Source organism: Halichoeres trimaculatus, unplaced genomic scaffold (assembly GCF_033239565.1).
Source record: "Halichoeres trimaculatus isolate MK-OKI-2021-1 unplaced genomic scaffold, fHalTri1.1 fHalTri1_scaffold_6, whole genome shotgun sequence".
Taxonomy (NCBI): Eukaryota; Metazoa; Chordata; class Actinopteri; order Labriformes; family Labridae; genus Halichoeres; species Halichoeres trimaculatus.
The window spans coordinates 5,517,570-5,534,431 of record NW_027437184.1 but is presented as its reverse complement, the minus strand read 5'-3'; the positions used below and the strand labels follow the sequence as shown (position 1 = coordinate 5,534,431).

Below are 16,862 nucleotides of genomic sequence, written 5' to 3'. Positions count from 1 at the left end.
AGCCAATCACAGGAAACCTGGCAGAAAAATCTGGCTGCGTGATTGGCTCAGCTGCAATAGGGGCGTGTCCTCCTCTGTCTTCAAACTAAATGAGAAAGCTGAGTGAACCCCAATTTGAGAAAGCATCTGTGTTTCTGAATGTGTGTATTTCTCAATTAAAGATAACACTTTCAGCCTCCATGTATCCATTGATGTGTATTTTAAGACTTTAACATGAAAACAAATAGAAAAATATATTAGAAAAATATATTAGAAAAATATATTAGAAAAATATATTAGAAAAATATATTAGAAAAATATTTGAAAATATGAAAATTTGCCTAATTGTAGTACCTCCATGTACCCCCTAGGGGCAGCAGACCCCCTGTTGCAGACCTCTGCAATAAAGCATTAACCAGCCAGATGATAGTTTCAGCACCTGTCTGAGGAGGTTAACAGCTGCATTCACTGCTCATAGCAAACCAGGTCAAACTGGAAAAACAGTCAGAGTTAAACTGGAGAACCAGTTTATGAACTACCATACAATCACACTGCGGTATCATATCATGTTAAACAACTCCTTTGTATGATTTTTTTTACATGGTGTGATTTGATCTGTGAGGTAGTAAAAACAACTACAGCAAGTAAAGGAAAAAGGACGTCCAACCACAAAATCTCAATTAGCATCATTGTAACCACTTGTTGGAATAACTGTATTTATTTTAAATGCAAAACAGCATCCCTGCTTCTTTTGAAACAGAGATGCACAGGTTAGTCACACCCTAAAAACTTTGACCCAGTGTCATAAAACTGGTTCCACTTCCAAGCAGCATCTGTCTTTTTGTACCTTTATACAGGTGACATTATTGGGAGGTATTGTGTTTTATTCTTGTTATATCAGGATTAATTATTTCTGTTTTTTTATTTGTTCATTTCTTTTCTTTTTTTAACTTTTCTATTTTTATTTACTGCATTCTGACTTGCCAGGTGAAATTTAGCTTTATGGCTAACCCCTGTATATTTGCAAGGATGCTATGCTGAAGTATTCATTAATATGCACTGTCCCTTTCGATAAATAAATAAATAAATTAAAAAATAAATTAATAAATTAAGAAAATAAAAATAAACTGTGTTTTACTTTGATACATCAGGATTTATTATATCTATGTTACTATTATTATTATTATTATTATTATTATTATTATTATTATTCAAAAACTTTTCATTTTTTTATGAACTGCTCTCTGACTTGCCAAGTAAAATTTTGCTTTATGGCTAACCCTGGTATATTAACAAGTATGCTGTGCTGAAGTAATTATTAAATTGTACTATTCCTTTTAGATAAATTAATAAATAAATAAAAGATTAAAAAAAAAAAACTGTGTTGTACTTTGATACATCAGGATTTATTATATCTATGTTATTCTTCTTCTTCTTCTTCTTCTTCTTCTTCTTCTTCTTCTTATTATTATTATTATTATTATTATTATTATTATTATTATTTTTAAAAGAAAACCATTTCTAATCTTAGAAGTCATGAAGTTTTCATTAATATGCACCATTTATTTTAGATAAGATAAAATAAAATGAATAAATAAATAAATGAATAGATAAATAATTCAAAATAAATAATTCAAAATAAATTAGTTTTAAATAAAAAAATAAATAAATGAATTTAATCACCCCAGTCTTTTCAGACAGCAAACACACATAACAGAATTGTCGTCATATAGGAAATATAACTAAGACTACGTATTTTAGTCCACAACTGTTTATAAAATAAGCCAGAAACACCTTTTTTATTTGGGCTTTTTTTGATAGAAAACACATTGACATCAAAAATGGACAGTGGGTGGTCAGAAGACGACAGCAAGCGCTGAATAAAACAAAGTGCTTTTACCGGTTCATGAATGGATGGCTTGGTAAGCGCCATCAGTACCATCACCATCAAAATCTGGGTTGAGTGTCTTGCTTAAAGACACTTCAGCATTGGAACAGCAGATGGAACCACCAACCTTCTGATTTAGAGATGACCAGCTCCACAACAGTCACAGCCGCCGCATGAACAGATATACTAATCCCATGAATGTCCCTCAAAATGCTTTCGCCGGTAATCAAAGCGGACTGTCCAAGAGCACCACAGTTTTGGGAGTTTCTTTTTCAGAAAAGCATGGACACTTCATCCTGTTAGGAGAAGACAATATTTCACTGAGACAGAATAACAAAGGACAGTCTTCATTTTTGACCTGTAAGAAAAATGTTAATCATTTCTTCTGTTGATTTTATTTTTTAAATCATACAACTATTATTTAACTTTGTTTGGGAAATGTTAACAAGTCTTTCCTCTTGTTCTGCTGGCTGTACAAATCTTAAAAATAATAAAACACATGAAGTCTGATCAGTATGAAAATGGGACAGTTTTCATGACTCATTTTAAACAAATTACCGAAGCTTTAAAACAGCAGATTCAGGCTTATCAGGAAAAGAAATACGTCTACAAATATCAGTTATTGAACTACATCAAATATGTAAAGAAAGGTATCTGATCGGTATTGGCAAACATCATCATATCTCACCTTTTTCTCCTGTGCATTTGTTGAATAGTTTCAGGAAGAGGCTTTCCAAAACTCTCTGGCAGAAAGAGAGCAGCAAAGGCAGACACAACAGCCAGAGTCCCCAGTATGATGTATGGAAGGTGTTTCGAGTATAAACCTGCAAACAGAAGAAAGGTAGAACAATGAAAGATTTGGTGGTAGAAAAGGTGAGACGACAAACAATGGCCCCAAATTTTTATCAGGCCCTGGTTTTTGCATTGTTAGTTTACGTCTTCTCCTTCTTATGGAGATTGCAAATCAGTCCCATTGTTGAGCGTGGTGGTGAAACTGTTTCCTGTATGGGTGCATTTTACAGTCTGTGTTGGCAGATTTGGCAGATTTGGCAGAAACTCTAAATAGTTGGTGGGTAACAAACAGCCAAACTAACTGGTTGGTGCTGCAGAGTTTCACCACAGCTGCTGACTCACCCAGCTGGATCAACAGTGGTGCCATGCAGCTGCCCAGCCTGGAAACTGTGGAGCAAGTCCCGGTCGCTGTATTCCTGAGAACTGTTGGGTAAAGCTCTGCGATATACGCAAACATCAAGGAGGAGCCAGTGGTGAGTGCGTATTTGGCGAACATTTCTAGTGAAAGAGCCAGATTGGACAGACCTGGAAGATAAATAAGAATGTTTGTTGATTTCAGGAGTTGGGGTTTGGGGAATCTTACACATTGATACATTCCAATTATGGAAGCATACCCTTTATTAGGCACACGCGTCCAACTTTCTAGCCAGCCAATCACATGGCAGCAACTCAGTTCATTTAGGCATGTAGACATTGTCAAGACAATCTACTGCAGTTCAAACCGAGCATCAGAATGGGGAAGAAAGGTGATTTAAGGGACTCTGCACGAGGAATCATTGTTGGTCTGAGTATTTCAAAAACTGCTGATCTACTGGGATTTAAACCCACAACCATCTCTAGGGTTTACAGAGAATGGTCCCAAAAAGAGAAAATATCCAGTGAGCAGCAGTTCCATGGGCCAAAATGCCTTGTTGATGCCAGAGGTCAGAGGAGAATGGACAGACTGGTTGGAGCTGATAGAAAGGCAACAGTAACTCAAATAACCACTGGTTACAACCGAGGTCTACAGAAGAGCATCTCTGAACACTCAACACGTCCAACCTTGAGGCAGATGGGCTACAGCAGCAGAAGACCACACCGGGTGACCCTCCTGTCAGCTAAGAACAGGAAACTGAGGCTACAACTCACACAGCAACACCAAAACTGGACAATAGAAGATTGGAAAAACGTTGCCTGGTCTGATGAGTCTGGATTTCTGCTCCACATTCAGATGGTAGGGTCAGAATTTCATCATCATGTCAATATGGACCAAACTCCCTGAGGAATGTTTCCAGGACCTTGTTGAATCTATGTCACCAAGGATTAAGGCAGTTCTGAAGGCAAAAGGGGGTCCAACGTGGTACTAGCAAGATCTACCTGATATAGGGGCCAGTGAGTGTATATATGACACAATGCGAATGAAATTCAAACATGAAAATGAAAACACAGGAAGGAAATGCATCTTCATTTCAAGAATATAGGAGTACTATTTGAGTCCTAATGAAAATTAAATGTCAATTACCCAATAATCATTTTTTAAGACAACATTTCCATGTCATTTTCATGTTGGTCTGGGGGCAGGTTCAGAAATGAAAATGCAAATTTTTTCCCTCCATTTTGATTTTGACATACATAGTGCTTCTTGAAGTTGATAAAAAAAAATCTATTTACCTTATTGCATTTATATTTGAATCATGTCCAGTATTTATTAGACCACTTCGTGAAAATTGAACCACAAACACTAATTTCATTTTAATTTGAATTATGTTGCATAATGTACAGCCTTTAGAGGAAAGTTATAATTGGATAATTGACATTTATTTTTCATTTTGACTCAAATAATGCATCTATACTCTTGAATGAACATGTATTTTTTATTTGCGTTTTCATTTGAATTATGTCCCAAATACGCTTCCATATTACCAATGCCACAAGAGGAAAATTTGGTGTCCAGTGTCCTGCTCATGAACACTTGGGCAAATCAACTATAGGAGAAGGGGTCAGATCGCAAAAGATCGCCCTGGAGACAGACACTTTTTCCTTAACACCTAATCTTAAGGTTCACTCATGAAGACTTGATGTCTGACAAATAACAGGATGTATCTTATATTTTGTGCATAAACTGCAAACAAGGTCATTATACTTTACACTTTAAAAAGATCATTTTAGAATTTCAGAATAAGACCACATTTTGCAGTGAGAATACGTGATAAAGTCCTTAGTGCTCAACACTAAAAAGTAGAATCTGTTTTGCTCTAAATCAAATGATAAGTCTCATATTTTATGTCTTACTTTGAGGTATGAGCTGAACGAAGAAAAGTGGTAAAGCTCCGAGCAGTAGGGTACCGATGACAGACAACCGTCTGGGGAGGTAAACCAAAGCCAACCAGCTGGAAATGTAAGCAGGAATCTCCACCGCCGCCGAGATGAAACAGCTGATGTACGGGTTGGCGTGGAGCTGGGATGTGTTGAAGGAGAGCCCGTAGTATCCAGTGATCATTGTAAACCTTAAAGAGAAATAAAACAGACTGTTATATATAAACAATGTCAGAATCCTTGTTTTTATTCAGATTTAGCTGTAGACATTCTTGTTTTGACCTCTAGATGTCACTGTTGTTGTATGTGTTTTGTTTCCTTCTGTCCTTGTGTTCAGCTCCATCTACATTCCAGTCCCACCCGTTACACTTTCACGTGTTGAAATGTGACACCAAAGTACATAAAGAGTGGCAGGCAGCTTTGTAGATGATAAGACAGTCACTGTATGTATTTACAACATCTCCTGACAGATAAGGTCTGACGAGTCCAAGGAACAGACTTTATTCCCCCTGGGTTGTAAACGACATAAACCTTGATAACTTCATGTTAAATAAACAGCCATTAAGATTATAGATAATACCCAAAAGGGAGACCTGATAATAGCCCTGATTGTAATTTAATTAAAAAAAAAAAAAAAAAAAAGAGGAAGCTATTTCTTGCTAACGTTTGAAGTGAAAAAGTCTGTTCATCAGCTGATCAAATGTTGAAGACCATCGCTTAAAAAAAACCTGCGGACCTCCTGAAATAGAAATAAAAGTTTGAAAAGGACTCAGTAATGAGGAGCTCCACTGTTCTTGTCGATCTCTTCATGCTTTATGCGAGTGTTTCCAGGAGACTGTGGGAACGTTGGCTTCATGGAGGATCGTCCACCGTCTGGAACTGATGCCCATTTCTGTATGCCTTCCTCTTCATACATCCCCAAATGTTCTCAGTGTGAGTTAGATCAGGGGAACAGGCAGGATGGTCCCAAAGAGTGAAAAAGTGAGCTTATTCCTCTGGAAGAAGTCCAGAAACCCAGTCATTAGCACACAGACCAGGGCCCTCAGTCATGAAGGAAGCCCCCCTGCAACATCTCCACAGAGCCAGTCGCCGTTTGACGACCCTGACCAACCAGAAGCTCCATTGTTCTATTGAAGGAAAAGCCTCAGATCATAATGGCGCCTCCTCCACTGTGCTGCCGTAAGAACATCTCCAGTGGGATCTCTTTAGCTGGGTTTCCATTACACCTAGAATTGCGCAAAAACTAAATATCGCAATAAAGAAACGGTAATGGAAACACCACTTTTTAGAAAAATCTCTCAAATTTCGATAAAAAGTTTTTACGCTCTTATGAGGTGTTTTTTTTTTTGACATTTCGATACTGAACTTTGTCCCAAAAGTGCAATGGAAACACCCTGTCTGCACGTTGTCATAACAGCGCTCCTCCCTCACCTCCTCGTTTCTTCACCTTTCAATGTCCCATGTTTGCTGCTCTCTGGAAAATTGTGAACAGGCGAGTTTGAGAAGCATAGGAGGCCTTTGAAGACCAGTAACGGCCTCAATTCTGGTCTTGACGGACAGCCAATCAGTAACATTTTTCTAGGTCTACCTCTTGGCTCATATTTTTCATAAATCTCATAAATCTTTGAAGAAACTCAAAATGCCTGTTTTACTGCGTCCAACCTCAGCAGGGATGGCATGTTGAAAGAGGCCTCGCTTATGCAGCTCAAGAATCAACCAGAGAATCAATCAGAGAAGGCTTTTTAGTCTTTGCGATCAGGCGGTCATGACAAAGTGAATACCTGACAGAAAATCACACCGAATCCACATTTTTGAGCAGGTTTTGTCTCTTAAAGGCTGAGCTCTTAAACTTTTTTAACTGGTCACAGATATCATGAGCTATTAGTTTAGTTAGCTGAGTTTGTTTGTACAATGGAAGATAAGAAAACTTTCATGCTGACAAAATCTTAATTTTATTGCCATCTGTTTGTTCTACAACCAGTTAACTGGCCAACACTGTCAACTCGTGCACAGACGAATGTTAATGTTGTGATTTTATGAGTGACCCAGCCAACTAGTAACTGATAACCACAACAGTAAAAGTTGGCAGTAAGAAGGGCAATTCCTTAAGTAACACCAGAGGTCATTCATCATTAAAGTGATACTCTGGGATGGAACAAGTTGGGTCCTATCACAAGGTCGAAAAAATCTGATATCAGTCTGCATTCACGCTTTCTTTAGAGAATTTTCAGCGCGTTACTTTCACACAAAAACACCGCTAAATAAGGCTCTAGTTCTCATCGTGTCTCTTAGTCCTGGCAGACTACCTGAGTTTGTTAATATCTGGCACGCCGCGCGCGGACTGATACACTAAGCGGAGAGCGCCTCATAGCCAGCTGTGGCTCTGCAGCGGAGGTAGCGCCGTTTTACGCCACAATGAGAACTAGAGCCTTATTTAGCGGTGTTTTTGTGTGAAAGTAACGCGCTGAAAATTCTCTAAATAAAGTGTGAATGCAGACCCATATCAGATTTTTTCGGTGGGAGTCCGTTTATTTGTGTTTTTGGTCAAGTAAAATATGGCCCCGTCTGAGTGCAGAGGAAACCGGCAGAGGAGCAGGGAGGGGGTGTTTGGTGCGAGCGCTCTGGGCTTCTGCTGCACAAAAACACTGCTGTAGGGGTAATTTCTGCCCTAAACCTTGTGATAGGACCCAACTTGTTCCATCCCGGAGTATCACTTTAAGGCCATGTCCACTTGTAGCCAGGTATCTGGAAAACCGCAAATGTTTTTATACCTTTATGCTGTCATCCACAATGAACTGCAGTTTTATGTCACTTAAAACTTTCTCTGAAAACTTTAGCCAAAAGGAGGATTTTGGAAAACTTCAGTTTCATGGTTTTGTTTTAACACGAGGAAACAGAGCTCATTCTGATTGGCTGGCATGGGTTTTACATCTGAAAAATGCTGCCAAATATGGGTTTGGCATGCTTTGAGAAACACTCATGGGCAGATTTTCCTGGTGTGTGTGGATGAAAGTATTTCAAAAAACAAATGAGGGGGGATATTTGTTTTTGAAAACACCTGGCTACGTCTGAACAAGGCTTAAACCTGATGCGACAAAGACAGCAATACAAACTTGAGATTTTAGTTTGTCAATAAGGAAATCTGTGCGTGAACAAGACCTACTTTAGTGAAGTGCTTGACTGTTAGAAAATGTTTACACATGTTTGAAGTTGAATGCTGAGTCTTTTTACTTACGACACAAAACAGAGGATGAGAGTCATGAGTCTGATCTGTCTTTTCCTCAGCAGGTCCAGCACGCTGTGCTGTTCTTTGGGATGTGTTTTTGTCTCATTCACCTGCAAGATACACAAATTCCCATGTTCTGTTTGGTTTCTGCAAAAGCATTTCTTAAACAGTGAAAGAAAACAAATCTACATTAAGATATCTATACTTGTTGTACTAGTTATACTAAGAGCTTGGCTCCAAGAGAAGATCAAAGCTGGGACTTCAATCAAAAATATATGTATGCCCTGGCTGTTTTATGAACAAATAAAAAAAGAATAATAATTATGACAAGATATTGTTTTGCTGCTTTGGACATTGAAATGAGACCAATCATTTGGAGCTTAACTATTTTTTTTTTTTTTTAATCCCAAATACTTCTCCGACCATCATCTTCATGAGCATCTTTGTGTGATGTTTACATGTTTGTGTTTAGACCCACAAGATTCAAGTCAAAGTCGACTTACATTATGACCCTGAAAGATGACCCTCGGGGCCTGGACTTTGTTCCACTTCGCTGCCCTCCTCACGATGGCCTCTGCCTCCTCCACTCTTCCCTGAGAGAGCAGCCACCGAGGAGACTCTGGGATGAACCTGCCTCATTGTACAGGAGCACACAAAAGGAATGAACTGTGAGAGGGTGAGTTGGTACAATGTCAATGCTTTTGATCTGAATCACGTGAGTAGTTAAAGGTAAACCCTGCAGGATTTTCATAAAAAAGTCAACTTTCACTGGAATAATCCTGCTCAATCGTTTCCTATGGGTCTCCTTGCATGTGTGTCAGTGTCTGTGTCTGCCTTGAACCCCCTCCTCAGCTTGTGTTGATGTTTGGGCTGTGTCAGGATGTTTCTGGGTACAGAGTAAGCGTGATTACATCAGTGCAATCACACCGTACCTAGTGTGCAAGTGGCTTGCATGTTGTTTAGCAATGGAAAAAGCTAACTCGGGTGGCTACGGTACTGGACGTAGCACGGTGCAAGAAACACACAACAAAAGTGAAACAAAACATCGAACAGATAAAGCATTTTACTAAATGAGGGTGAGTCTTAGAGAGCAGCACGGGATGAAGAGCGACATGAGTTAGCTTTCTGCTAACCAGGTATGTGTCATATACTTGTGATTAGCTTGTGCTAACATGCCAAGTCAGGTGCATGGCTCTCATGTCTCTCCCATGAAGAAGTGTAATGCTACAAGCTCGAGTGTCTGCTAGAGGCTGACTCCAGAAGTTCTGGAAGTCACAAACACACCAAAAAAAAAATCTGTTTTCAAAGCAGAAATTAACCTATTTACAGCCTGGTTCAAAAACCGTTACCTGTCTGAGTCGCTTATTTTAATATCGGCACACACTGTAATGGGGCTGATTTTTTTCAAACTCAGCTGTTCAGAGGATATTAAGATCACAAGCTTGGCCAATCAGGCACAGCTCAGGGTCAAGTGACCGACAGGCGCCCTCTAGTTGTACACAAAGCCCTTGCCACCACCAATATGGTCGCAGTAGTGATGTGCTTCATTTTCCGTTTCAGAAACAGACGGGTGACGTCAGGAAGACTACATCCATGTTTTATACAGTCTATGGTTTACGTAGTCTATGGTTGGAGGCTGTGGGTGTGCGCTGCTGCTGGCACTGAGCCAAAGAGGAGGAGCCCAGTTTGAATGTTGTGTTTACGAACAAGTGATGAAATCTCTTGCAGACCCTACTTATATGGAAATAATCATTTCAGGTGATTCAGTCCCTGATATTTTTATAAATGTTCCCACAAGCACCTCATAGAAAGTCTTTGCTTTAGTATGCTCAAGACTCAAAGTAGTGTCCCCACTCCTCCATTTATTACTTTGTCTCAATGGACATCATATTTTCATATTAAAGGAGCACAACCTTCCACACAACAGTTTCAAAACTAAATACCTGATGATGACCTGCGGTGTCAAAGATTTATGTAGTCTTGATTTGAGTGTGTACAGGGGTCATTCACATTTAAAAAGGTTGTAAATCTAGTTTAAGTAAACTTTAGCATGCCATTGTCAGCTTTAATCACATTAAACATAATTATCCAACAACAAAATTGTGGCTAGTAAAAATGCTGAGTGGCTAATAACTCTGTGAAACCACTTGCCACAGTGGCTGGTGAGCAAAAAAGTTTATGTCAAGCCCTGATTGTCACTATGAGTCCTGAAGATGGTTGTCTTCTGTATGTACACGTCAGCTCTTTCCAACCAAATGCAAACATTATACTGAGTGATTGGGAAAATCTGTTGGTTTCAGTTTTAAAATGTTTCAAAATGACACTCAACTCTCTTGAGTGTATATAAAATCAGAGAACGATGTCATATAAAAAATATATCTTACCACCAGAAGGGGATGTAGGCCAGGCAAGGTATGGACATAGCCAATAAGAGAGATTTCCAATCCCTCAGGAAGTAAGCGAAGAGAGGCAGCACCATGTAGCCGAGGGCAAAGCCTAAACATGTTCCCAGAGACGAGTAAAGGACTCGCACATTGCCAGTGAAGATCTCAGCACCTGTGTACAAAAACAGGTCGTGTGGTAAGTTCAATACAGGTTTGGATTTTTCCAGTGAGTTTAAAATCTGTTATATTAGTGAAACTATTGAGGCAGAATTTAAAGGATGAGATGTTCATATATACCCAGCACTAAAGCACCTACAAAGTTGGACATCTGTCCCAACCCGTTGAAGAAGAGGAGGACGGTGAACATGGTCCATGAGACAGAGAAGAACTGAATGAAAGTAAAAACTGTCTGAACGGCCATGGTCGCAAAAAGAATGGGTTTTCTTCCACATCTATAGAGAGAAAATGACAAAAATGGGTCAGAAAATGAAATGAGTTGAGCAAAACAAAAATATCTTTTCACAGACAGAAACATACTTATCACATTTAAATCAATAAATGATCAGTTACAGGATTTGGATGACTGGTGTCAAAATAAATTTCCACTGTACAAGTATGGAAAAGAAATAAGTTAGCATAAAGCATGTTTGCTCTGCACTGTTGTAACATAAGATTCAGATGTTGTGTCTGAGAGTTGTTTTAGTACCTGTCAGAGAGCTGTCCTGAGAAGAAGGATCCAAAAAGAACTCCAACAAAGAAAACTGTGGAGGTGAACGGCTGCTTCCACTGCTCACTGCACACCAGGTCAAACTGAAACATCCAAACATTTTGTCTTTAAAAACTTGAAATAAGACATTTTTCTGGACTGATCCGTTAAATGTGGCTCATATCAAGTGTAACAAGACAAAAACACTTGATGAGATTTCTGTTTTTTTGCAGTGTGTTCTGTACTTTTTCCTGTGTCGTTTCCATTTTATGACAGATAACATCTGGACATCCATATTGCCTTTGTTGGTCCAGGGAAATACAAGTCACAACACTTTTTCACTGTTCAAAAGATGAATCAGTAACAAGCAGGTCTCACTAGTTTGACCAGAAAACAATCTCATGCCTGAAAAATTCAAGATGAAGCCAAATGACAAGAGACATGTCAAACCCTGACGCTGACTCTGAGCTTTGCTGTGGTATAAGAGGGAAGCCCAACCCTGAGTGAACAAAAGGCAAAAGAAACACAGGCTGTAAGCAAACAGCCAAATGATGTTACAGGTGTATGTCGTATGACTGCTCTGTTGAGTCGTTTTGTTGTATGCCACGCTGGTTTTTAGTTTCATAAAGTGTACAGCTGATGGAGGTGAATGAGAGATAAAGATTGTTTGGGTCAGGTAGACTCTGCAATTCTCCGTCTACCTTAAGTTCAAATGACCTAATTTTGGTGGCCCATTATAGCCGAGCCAAGCTGACAACAGAACTATGATGTGAGCACAAAACGTGCTCAGATTTTGGATGAATGTGAATTTCTGATTGTTTCACATCAACCAAAAGGAAGCTGAGTAAATTCTGAATTGAAAAGGGTAGGCAAAATAAGCAAAGGCTTCAGCCTACACCTTTTTTTGGTCTTGTTTTGTAAGTTTGCTTTATTTTGTTGATTGTATGGGGTTAATGCGGGTAAGCACAAACATAACACTTGTTTGCTGTGTCACTTCTCACTTTGGTGTTTGTGGTGAGATTTCATGTCTGATGTGACTGAAATAAACTCAACTAAAAAACTAAAACTAAAACAACCTCTCCAAGTTGTTCACCTCACAAAGTTGTCCAGGATTCACATCCTGCCTGAAATTAAGTTTGCATATCTCTTAAGTCTGATTATTGACAGCCCTGCACAATCCCTCAATGATGGGCAGCTTGACTACCAAAAGTGCCGCCTACTTCTTTGGAAGTTTGGGATAAATCAGGAAACCGCCAACTCTAACCAGCAGAAAGCCTGTTATTATAAATCCAAATAGGTAGACATCTTCTGCATCTTTGACGGAAAGGATCAACAGGCAGACGGCCCACCACAAATTCCAGTAGTTCATCGAATACCACGCTGCAAACATTGTGCTGGGGCAGGCGGGCTCCCCTTTGCCCAGTTTCCTCATTGAGAAAATTTGATCAATTGCGTTGATGGGTACCTTTCACTTTTGAAACGATATGGTACCTATACCCAGCACCTGGCAATCTGTTCGGTACTCAAAGGTACCAATTTCTGGTACTTTTTGTGTTCATGGGGTTCAAAAGCATCAATTTAATAAAGTCTAATACTAATAAAATCTCAAGTATCTCAAACATCAAATATTTTTGCTTTATTATGTCAAGAAACGGGATGGTATTAATAAGATTTTCTTCTTCCTGCCCCTTTTCGATCATGAAATGGAAATTGTGATAGAACTTCTAAATGTACAGTGTGTGACCTGTAATTTCATGACACGGAATAAATTAATAATAAAAAAAATCTTTAATTTAACATATTTATTCTTCAATATACAACCTTGCAATACTGTGTCCATGTCCAGTATGGAAAATTGCCCACTCTTCCAGTACCTCACCGTCACAAGGATGGGTTTAAGTACCTAAACATGGTACCTTTTGATTTTACATGAATCGGCACCTGTGACAGAAGGTACCTATAAAAGCACCTGATTCAGTACCCATCCGTAGTTGAGAAACCAGCAGATCAAATCCGTGATTTTAGGTTTTGGATGGGATACAGAGATAGGCTCTGGTAGTTCAGACAGAGACAGACCAATAGCAGAATGTATCTACATAATATGCTTTTCAGTGGACACTACTTCTTCTTCCGCCTGGGTAAATGCATAATGCGTAAGCGCACCTGCACGTTGTTCAGTCCGTCACTCATTCTCGGCCTATAGTCTGCAGTTTGTAAAGAAAAGAATGGCAAAGTGCAAAAGAAGTCAACGGAAGTTATTTTAGCTCCACAATCAGCCGAGACGCTGTTTGTGAAATATGCAGAGCACTGTTGCTCTTGTTGCTGTTGCTATAGCTTTACACGAAGCCCTTACCACTACCAATATGGCCGCCATAGCCGATGTGCTTTATTTTCCGTTTCAAAAACAGATGAGTGACATCAGGGAGACTACGTCCATGTTTTATACAGTCTATGATATAAAGGCTTTATTTTCTTCTTTTTTTTTTTTAGATTTACCAGACACATTACATGTATTTACGCAAAGTATCAGTGTCCAATCTTATTGGCGATACAAGCCTGATTTTTACCAAGTATCAGATGGGTAGGAAACTGATGGTATCAAAAATTACTAGTTGCCACCATAGACTGTAAAAAAAATGGATGCCATCTTGCTTGGCTCGAAGTGGGGTCACCACAAAATTGCTCCCCCTGGTGGCTGGCTGCAGTATAGGTCGAAAAACCCATCTCCCCAGTCATTCCAGATGGGCTGTGGTCAAACTTTAAACAATTAATGCACCTGGTAGAAATGTTTCTCCCATCCGATTGTTGCAGTTATTTGAAGATATAATTTGGCTGCCTTGTCTTCAAGTCCTCTTTTTTTCTGAAAAGCTTTGTTTTCATTGATTATAAGATGTTAAAAATGAGGCTTTAGGTTATGTTTAACCATGAATGACAGCTGTCGTTCTTGTGTATTTTTTGGGGGGGTTGTAAAATAACACTTGAAAGAAAGAAATAATAATAATTGTTATTTTTTTCACCCGGCTCCACTCAGATTCTCCCAGGATCCCTCCCAGTCTCTACTGCACAGACTCTAGCTGTGCCTGTGATGGGGTCATTTGGCTTCAAAACTTGGTGAATCGTTATAATGAGTTGTAATGCTAACTAATTCCAGTAGATGGAATATTCCAGTAGGTGGAAAACAGCTACAGGCTGGAAGGGGGGGTGATGATTAGGAAGACATCCAGATGACTGTTGAACACTCACCTCAGAGACAATAGTTGACTGGTAGATATCTTTGCTGTAGCTCCACCCGTCGACACAGCCCTCCTGCTCCAGCTCAGTGACGTTGACGTCTCTTCCAGGAACGAATCCCTGAGCGGAGAGGTTTCTGACCACATCCAGGCGGTATCTGCTGCAGCTGCTGCTCTCCTCTTTTCCATTCACCATCTCACAGCACAAAAAAAGGCTTCATGAGCTGTCATGTAAAACTTCACAAAAACATGTGATACAAACCTGAAGGTTTCATGGAAGGCTTGTGGTTCAAAGACGCTAACAAAAAAGGGCATCTTAGCTTTCACCAGACAAACCGGTGGTTAAAACATGCCCGTACAGCTCAACCAGTGTGGCTTTGTTAAATTCCAGTAGGCCTAAATAAATCCTTTAATTGCTCATGGTTGCTCTTTCCTATCATGCAACTTTAACCTTGTGACTCAAGTTGATTTTACACAAGGCTGAAACCTTCCTCAGACAAGTAGAGGCAATGACTGCCATTTCTGCATCCAGCAAGCCCTGCTCTGTTTGAGTCATGGTGATATTTATTACTCTGTCGATGAGTGAAGGCAAGCTGTGAATTTCATTGATATCCTTTTGTTTGGTTTGAGAAGCACATGCAAATATTACTGCTTAGCAAATGTGCTGCATAGGGCGTATAACTAGTAAACTGAAAGGCAAACAATGACACTAATATAAGACGTAGGAAGTCTCACCTTAAATGGTATGATGCTTTTAAGCCAGTCTTCTGTCAGGTTATCTCCAGGGATAAAGCAATGGTGACTTGGTATGTCGTTCAGGAACACGAGCGTAAAGGCGCCGAATCCATTGGGCATGATGCTGGCACAGAGCAGGAAGAAGACAACCTGCTGGAACAGTCCCCACTGACCCAGAAAAGCGATGCTTTCAGCATAATTCTTCATGGTCAAGCCTCGTGAGGATGTTTCTTTACTAAATTCCTGCTTCTGCGAGCTTCATCGTCATCGAGGAAATGCTTGTTCTCTTTTCTCTACAAAGAGATCTTTGTGGAAAAACCTGTAGGGCTTTGTGGACATGCCTCCTGCACCGCCCAGTCCCAGACAAAAAAAAAAAAAAAACCCACCTCAATGTGAGTTACTTTGTTTACATGGAGCCATAAAAACAACTGGTAGACCTCCGAAAGCCACAAGTGCTTCCTTTCTTTTTGGTTTATCAGCTCTACATTTGTTTTACATCATCAAAATGATATCATGATGTGTTTGTGAAATATTTATCACGACATGTTACTTGTACAGTGCAAAGTTGTACTTTACAACATTGCAGAGGCTGCACTGCAGAGCTGAAACACAGGCTCCAACATTTCCCCCCACAGTGTCTGTGTCAATGTTAATGTTGGATATTTGAACAAAAGCTTGATCCTGAACTGCAAAGTCAGCAAACAGCTGCAGGGCCTCTGCGTCACCCTGCAGATACATGTGAAACCAATGTTTAAAGAGCTTTTGTCTTTTTATTTCTTTGTTGTTTTGGCATATTGTGACTGTCACCAACACTTTAGTCCTACTTTAATGTTATACTCCCTTTCAGCAGACTGTCTGCTACAATTTGGTGTTAGTTGCAGGTTTGTACGATAATTTGTTTCCTGAGAGTGTTGAAAATTATGATGACCCAGTACATATTTCATATTCCAGATCTTAGTATCCAGAATGTTACCAGGATCTGGATCATACTTTTACATCTGTCAGAAATTATGGTGACCTTGTCTTGTATTGTTTTGCAAAGTAATCCCACCATTTATCCAGGCGTAATATACACATATGGTGAAAACAGCCCAATCTCACAATGATGAAGAGTCCTTTAAAAAAGTCCTGGAACCAGACAGTGATCCAGATCACATCCAAAATTTAATCACGTCTTCCTTATCCCATTTTGAACATTTCCTGAAAATTTCTTCAAGGTCCGTTTGGTACATTTTGAGCAGTGGCGATTGCTCTAAGACTGCAAGGGAAGCTCAGCTTCCCCTAAAATGTCCCCCAAAAAAGTGGTGATATGTACTGCTGTGTGTACATTTCATTGGCAAAATATTTGCTAGAATTCCTTCATCTTCTGTTCAGAATCAGCTTCTATCACAGGTAACTGGCTCCACCTCCTTCTCATTCATCCCCGCAGCGTCTCAGCGCTTTAACACAGTTGGACGCTGAGCGTCTTCTGACTTCAGTGGGGAAGCGTAGAGTGGGTTGTTCCACTGTGGAAACTGGACGGTCATTGGATAAACGCTGGGCTTTGTCCCACTCATCGGACGCTCAGCGTCTCTGGGGGTCTATGAGGCAGTGGGCTGGCCTGGACGCTGGGCTTCTGCATGATGAT

At 39.7% G+C, this 16,862-nt stretch overlaps 1 protein-coding gene across 1 annotated transcript; it reads right to left on the bottom strand.

The window, feature by feature from the left end:
• Positions 1 to 1,789: 1,789 nt before the first annotated feature.
• On the bottom strand, positions 1,790 to 15,473 carry LOC141791700 (organic cation/carnitine transporter 2-like). Its single transcript, XM_074672337.1, has 11 exons — positions 15,236 to 15,473; positions 14,514 to 14,696; positions 11,271 to 11,374; positions 10,862 to 11,016; positions 10,565 to 10,736; positions 8,684 to 8,810; positions 8,190 to 8,290; positions 4,931 to 5,145; positions 3,002 to 3,184; positions 2,556 to 2,691; positions 1,790 to 2,163 (listed from the first exon to the last, which is right to left on the bottom strand). The coding sequence occupies exons 1-11, from the start codon at positions 15,440 to 15,442 to the stop codon at positions 2,094 to 2,096; spliced, it is 1,653 nt and encodes a 550-aa protein (XP_074528438.1). The 5' UTR covers positions 15,443 to 15,473; the 3' UTR covers positions 1,790 to 2,093.
• Between the last annotated feature and the right edge of the window lie 1,389 nt (positions 15,474 to 16,862).

What these genes read in the sequence shown, in the direction of transcription:
- LOC141791700 (XM_074672337.1), bottom strand. Translation starts at nt 15,442, where the DNA reads ATGAAGAATTATGCTGAAAGCATCGCTTTTCTGGGTCAGTGGGGACTG. An exon ending in TGTAGGTGCTTTAGTGCTGG is followed by an intron (nt 10,737 to 10,861) that starts GTATATATGAAC and finishes TTTTGTACACAG; the next exon opens with GTGCTGAGATCTTCACTGGC. An exon ending in CTCATCCTCTGTTTTGTGTC is followed by an intron (nt 5,146 to 8,189) that starts GTAAGTAAAAAG and finishes TTTCTCTTTAAG; the next exon opens with GTTTACAATGATCACTGGAT.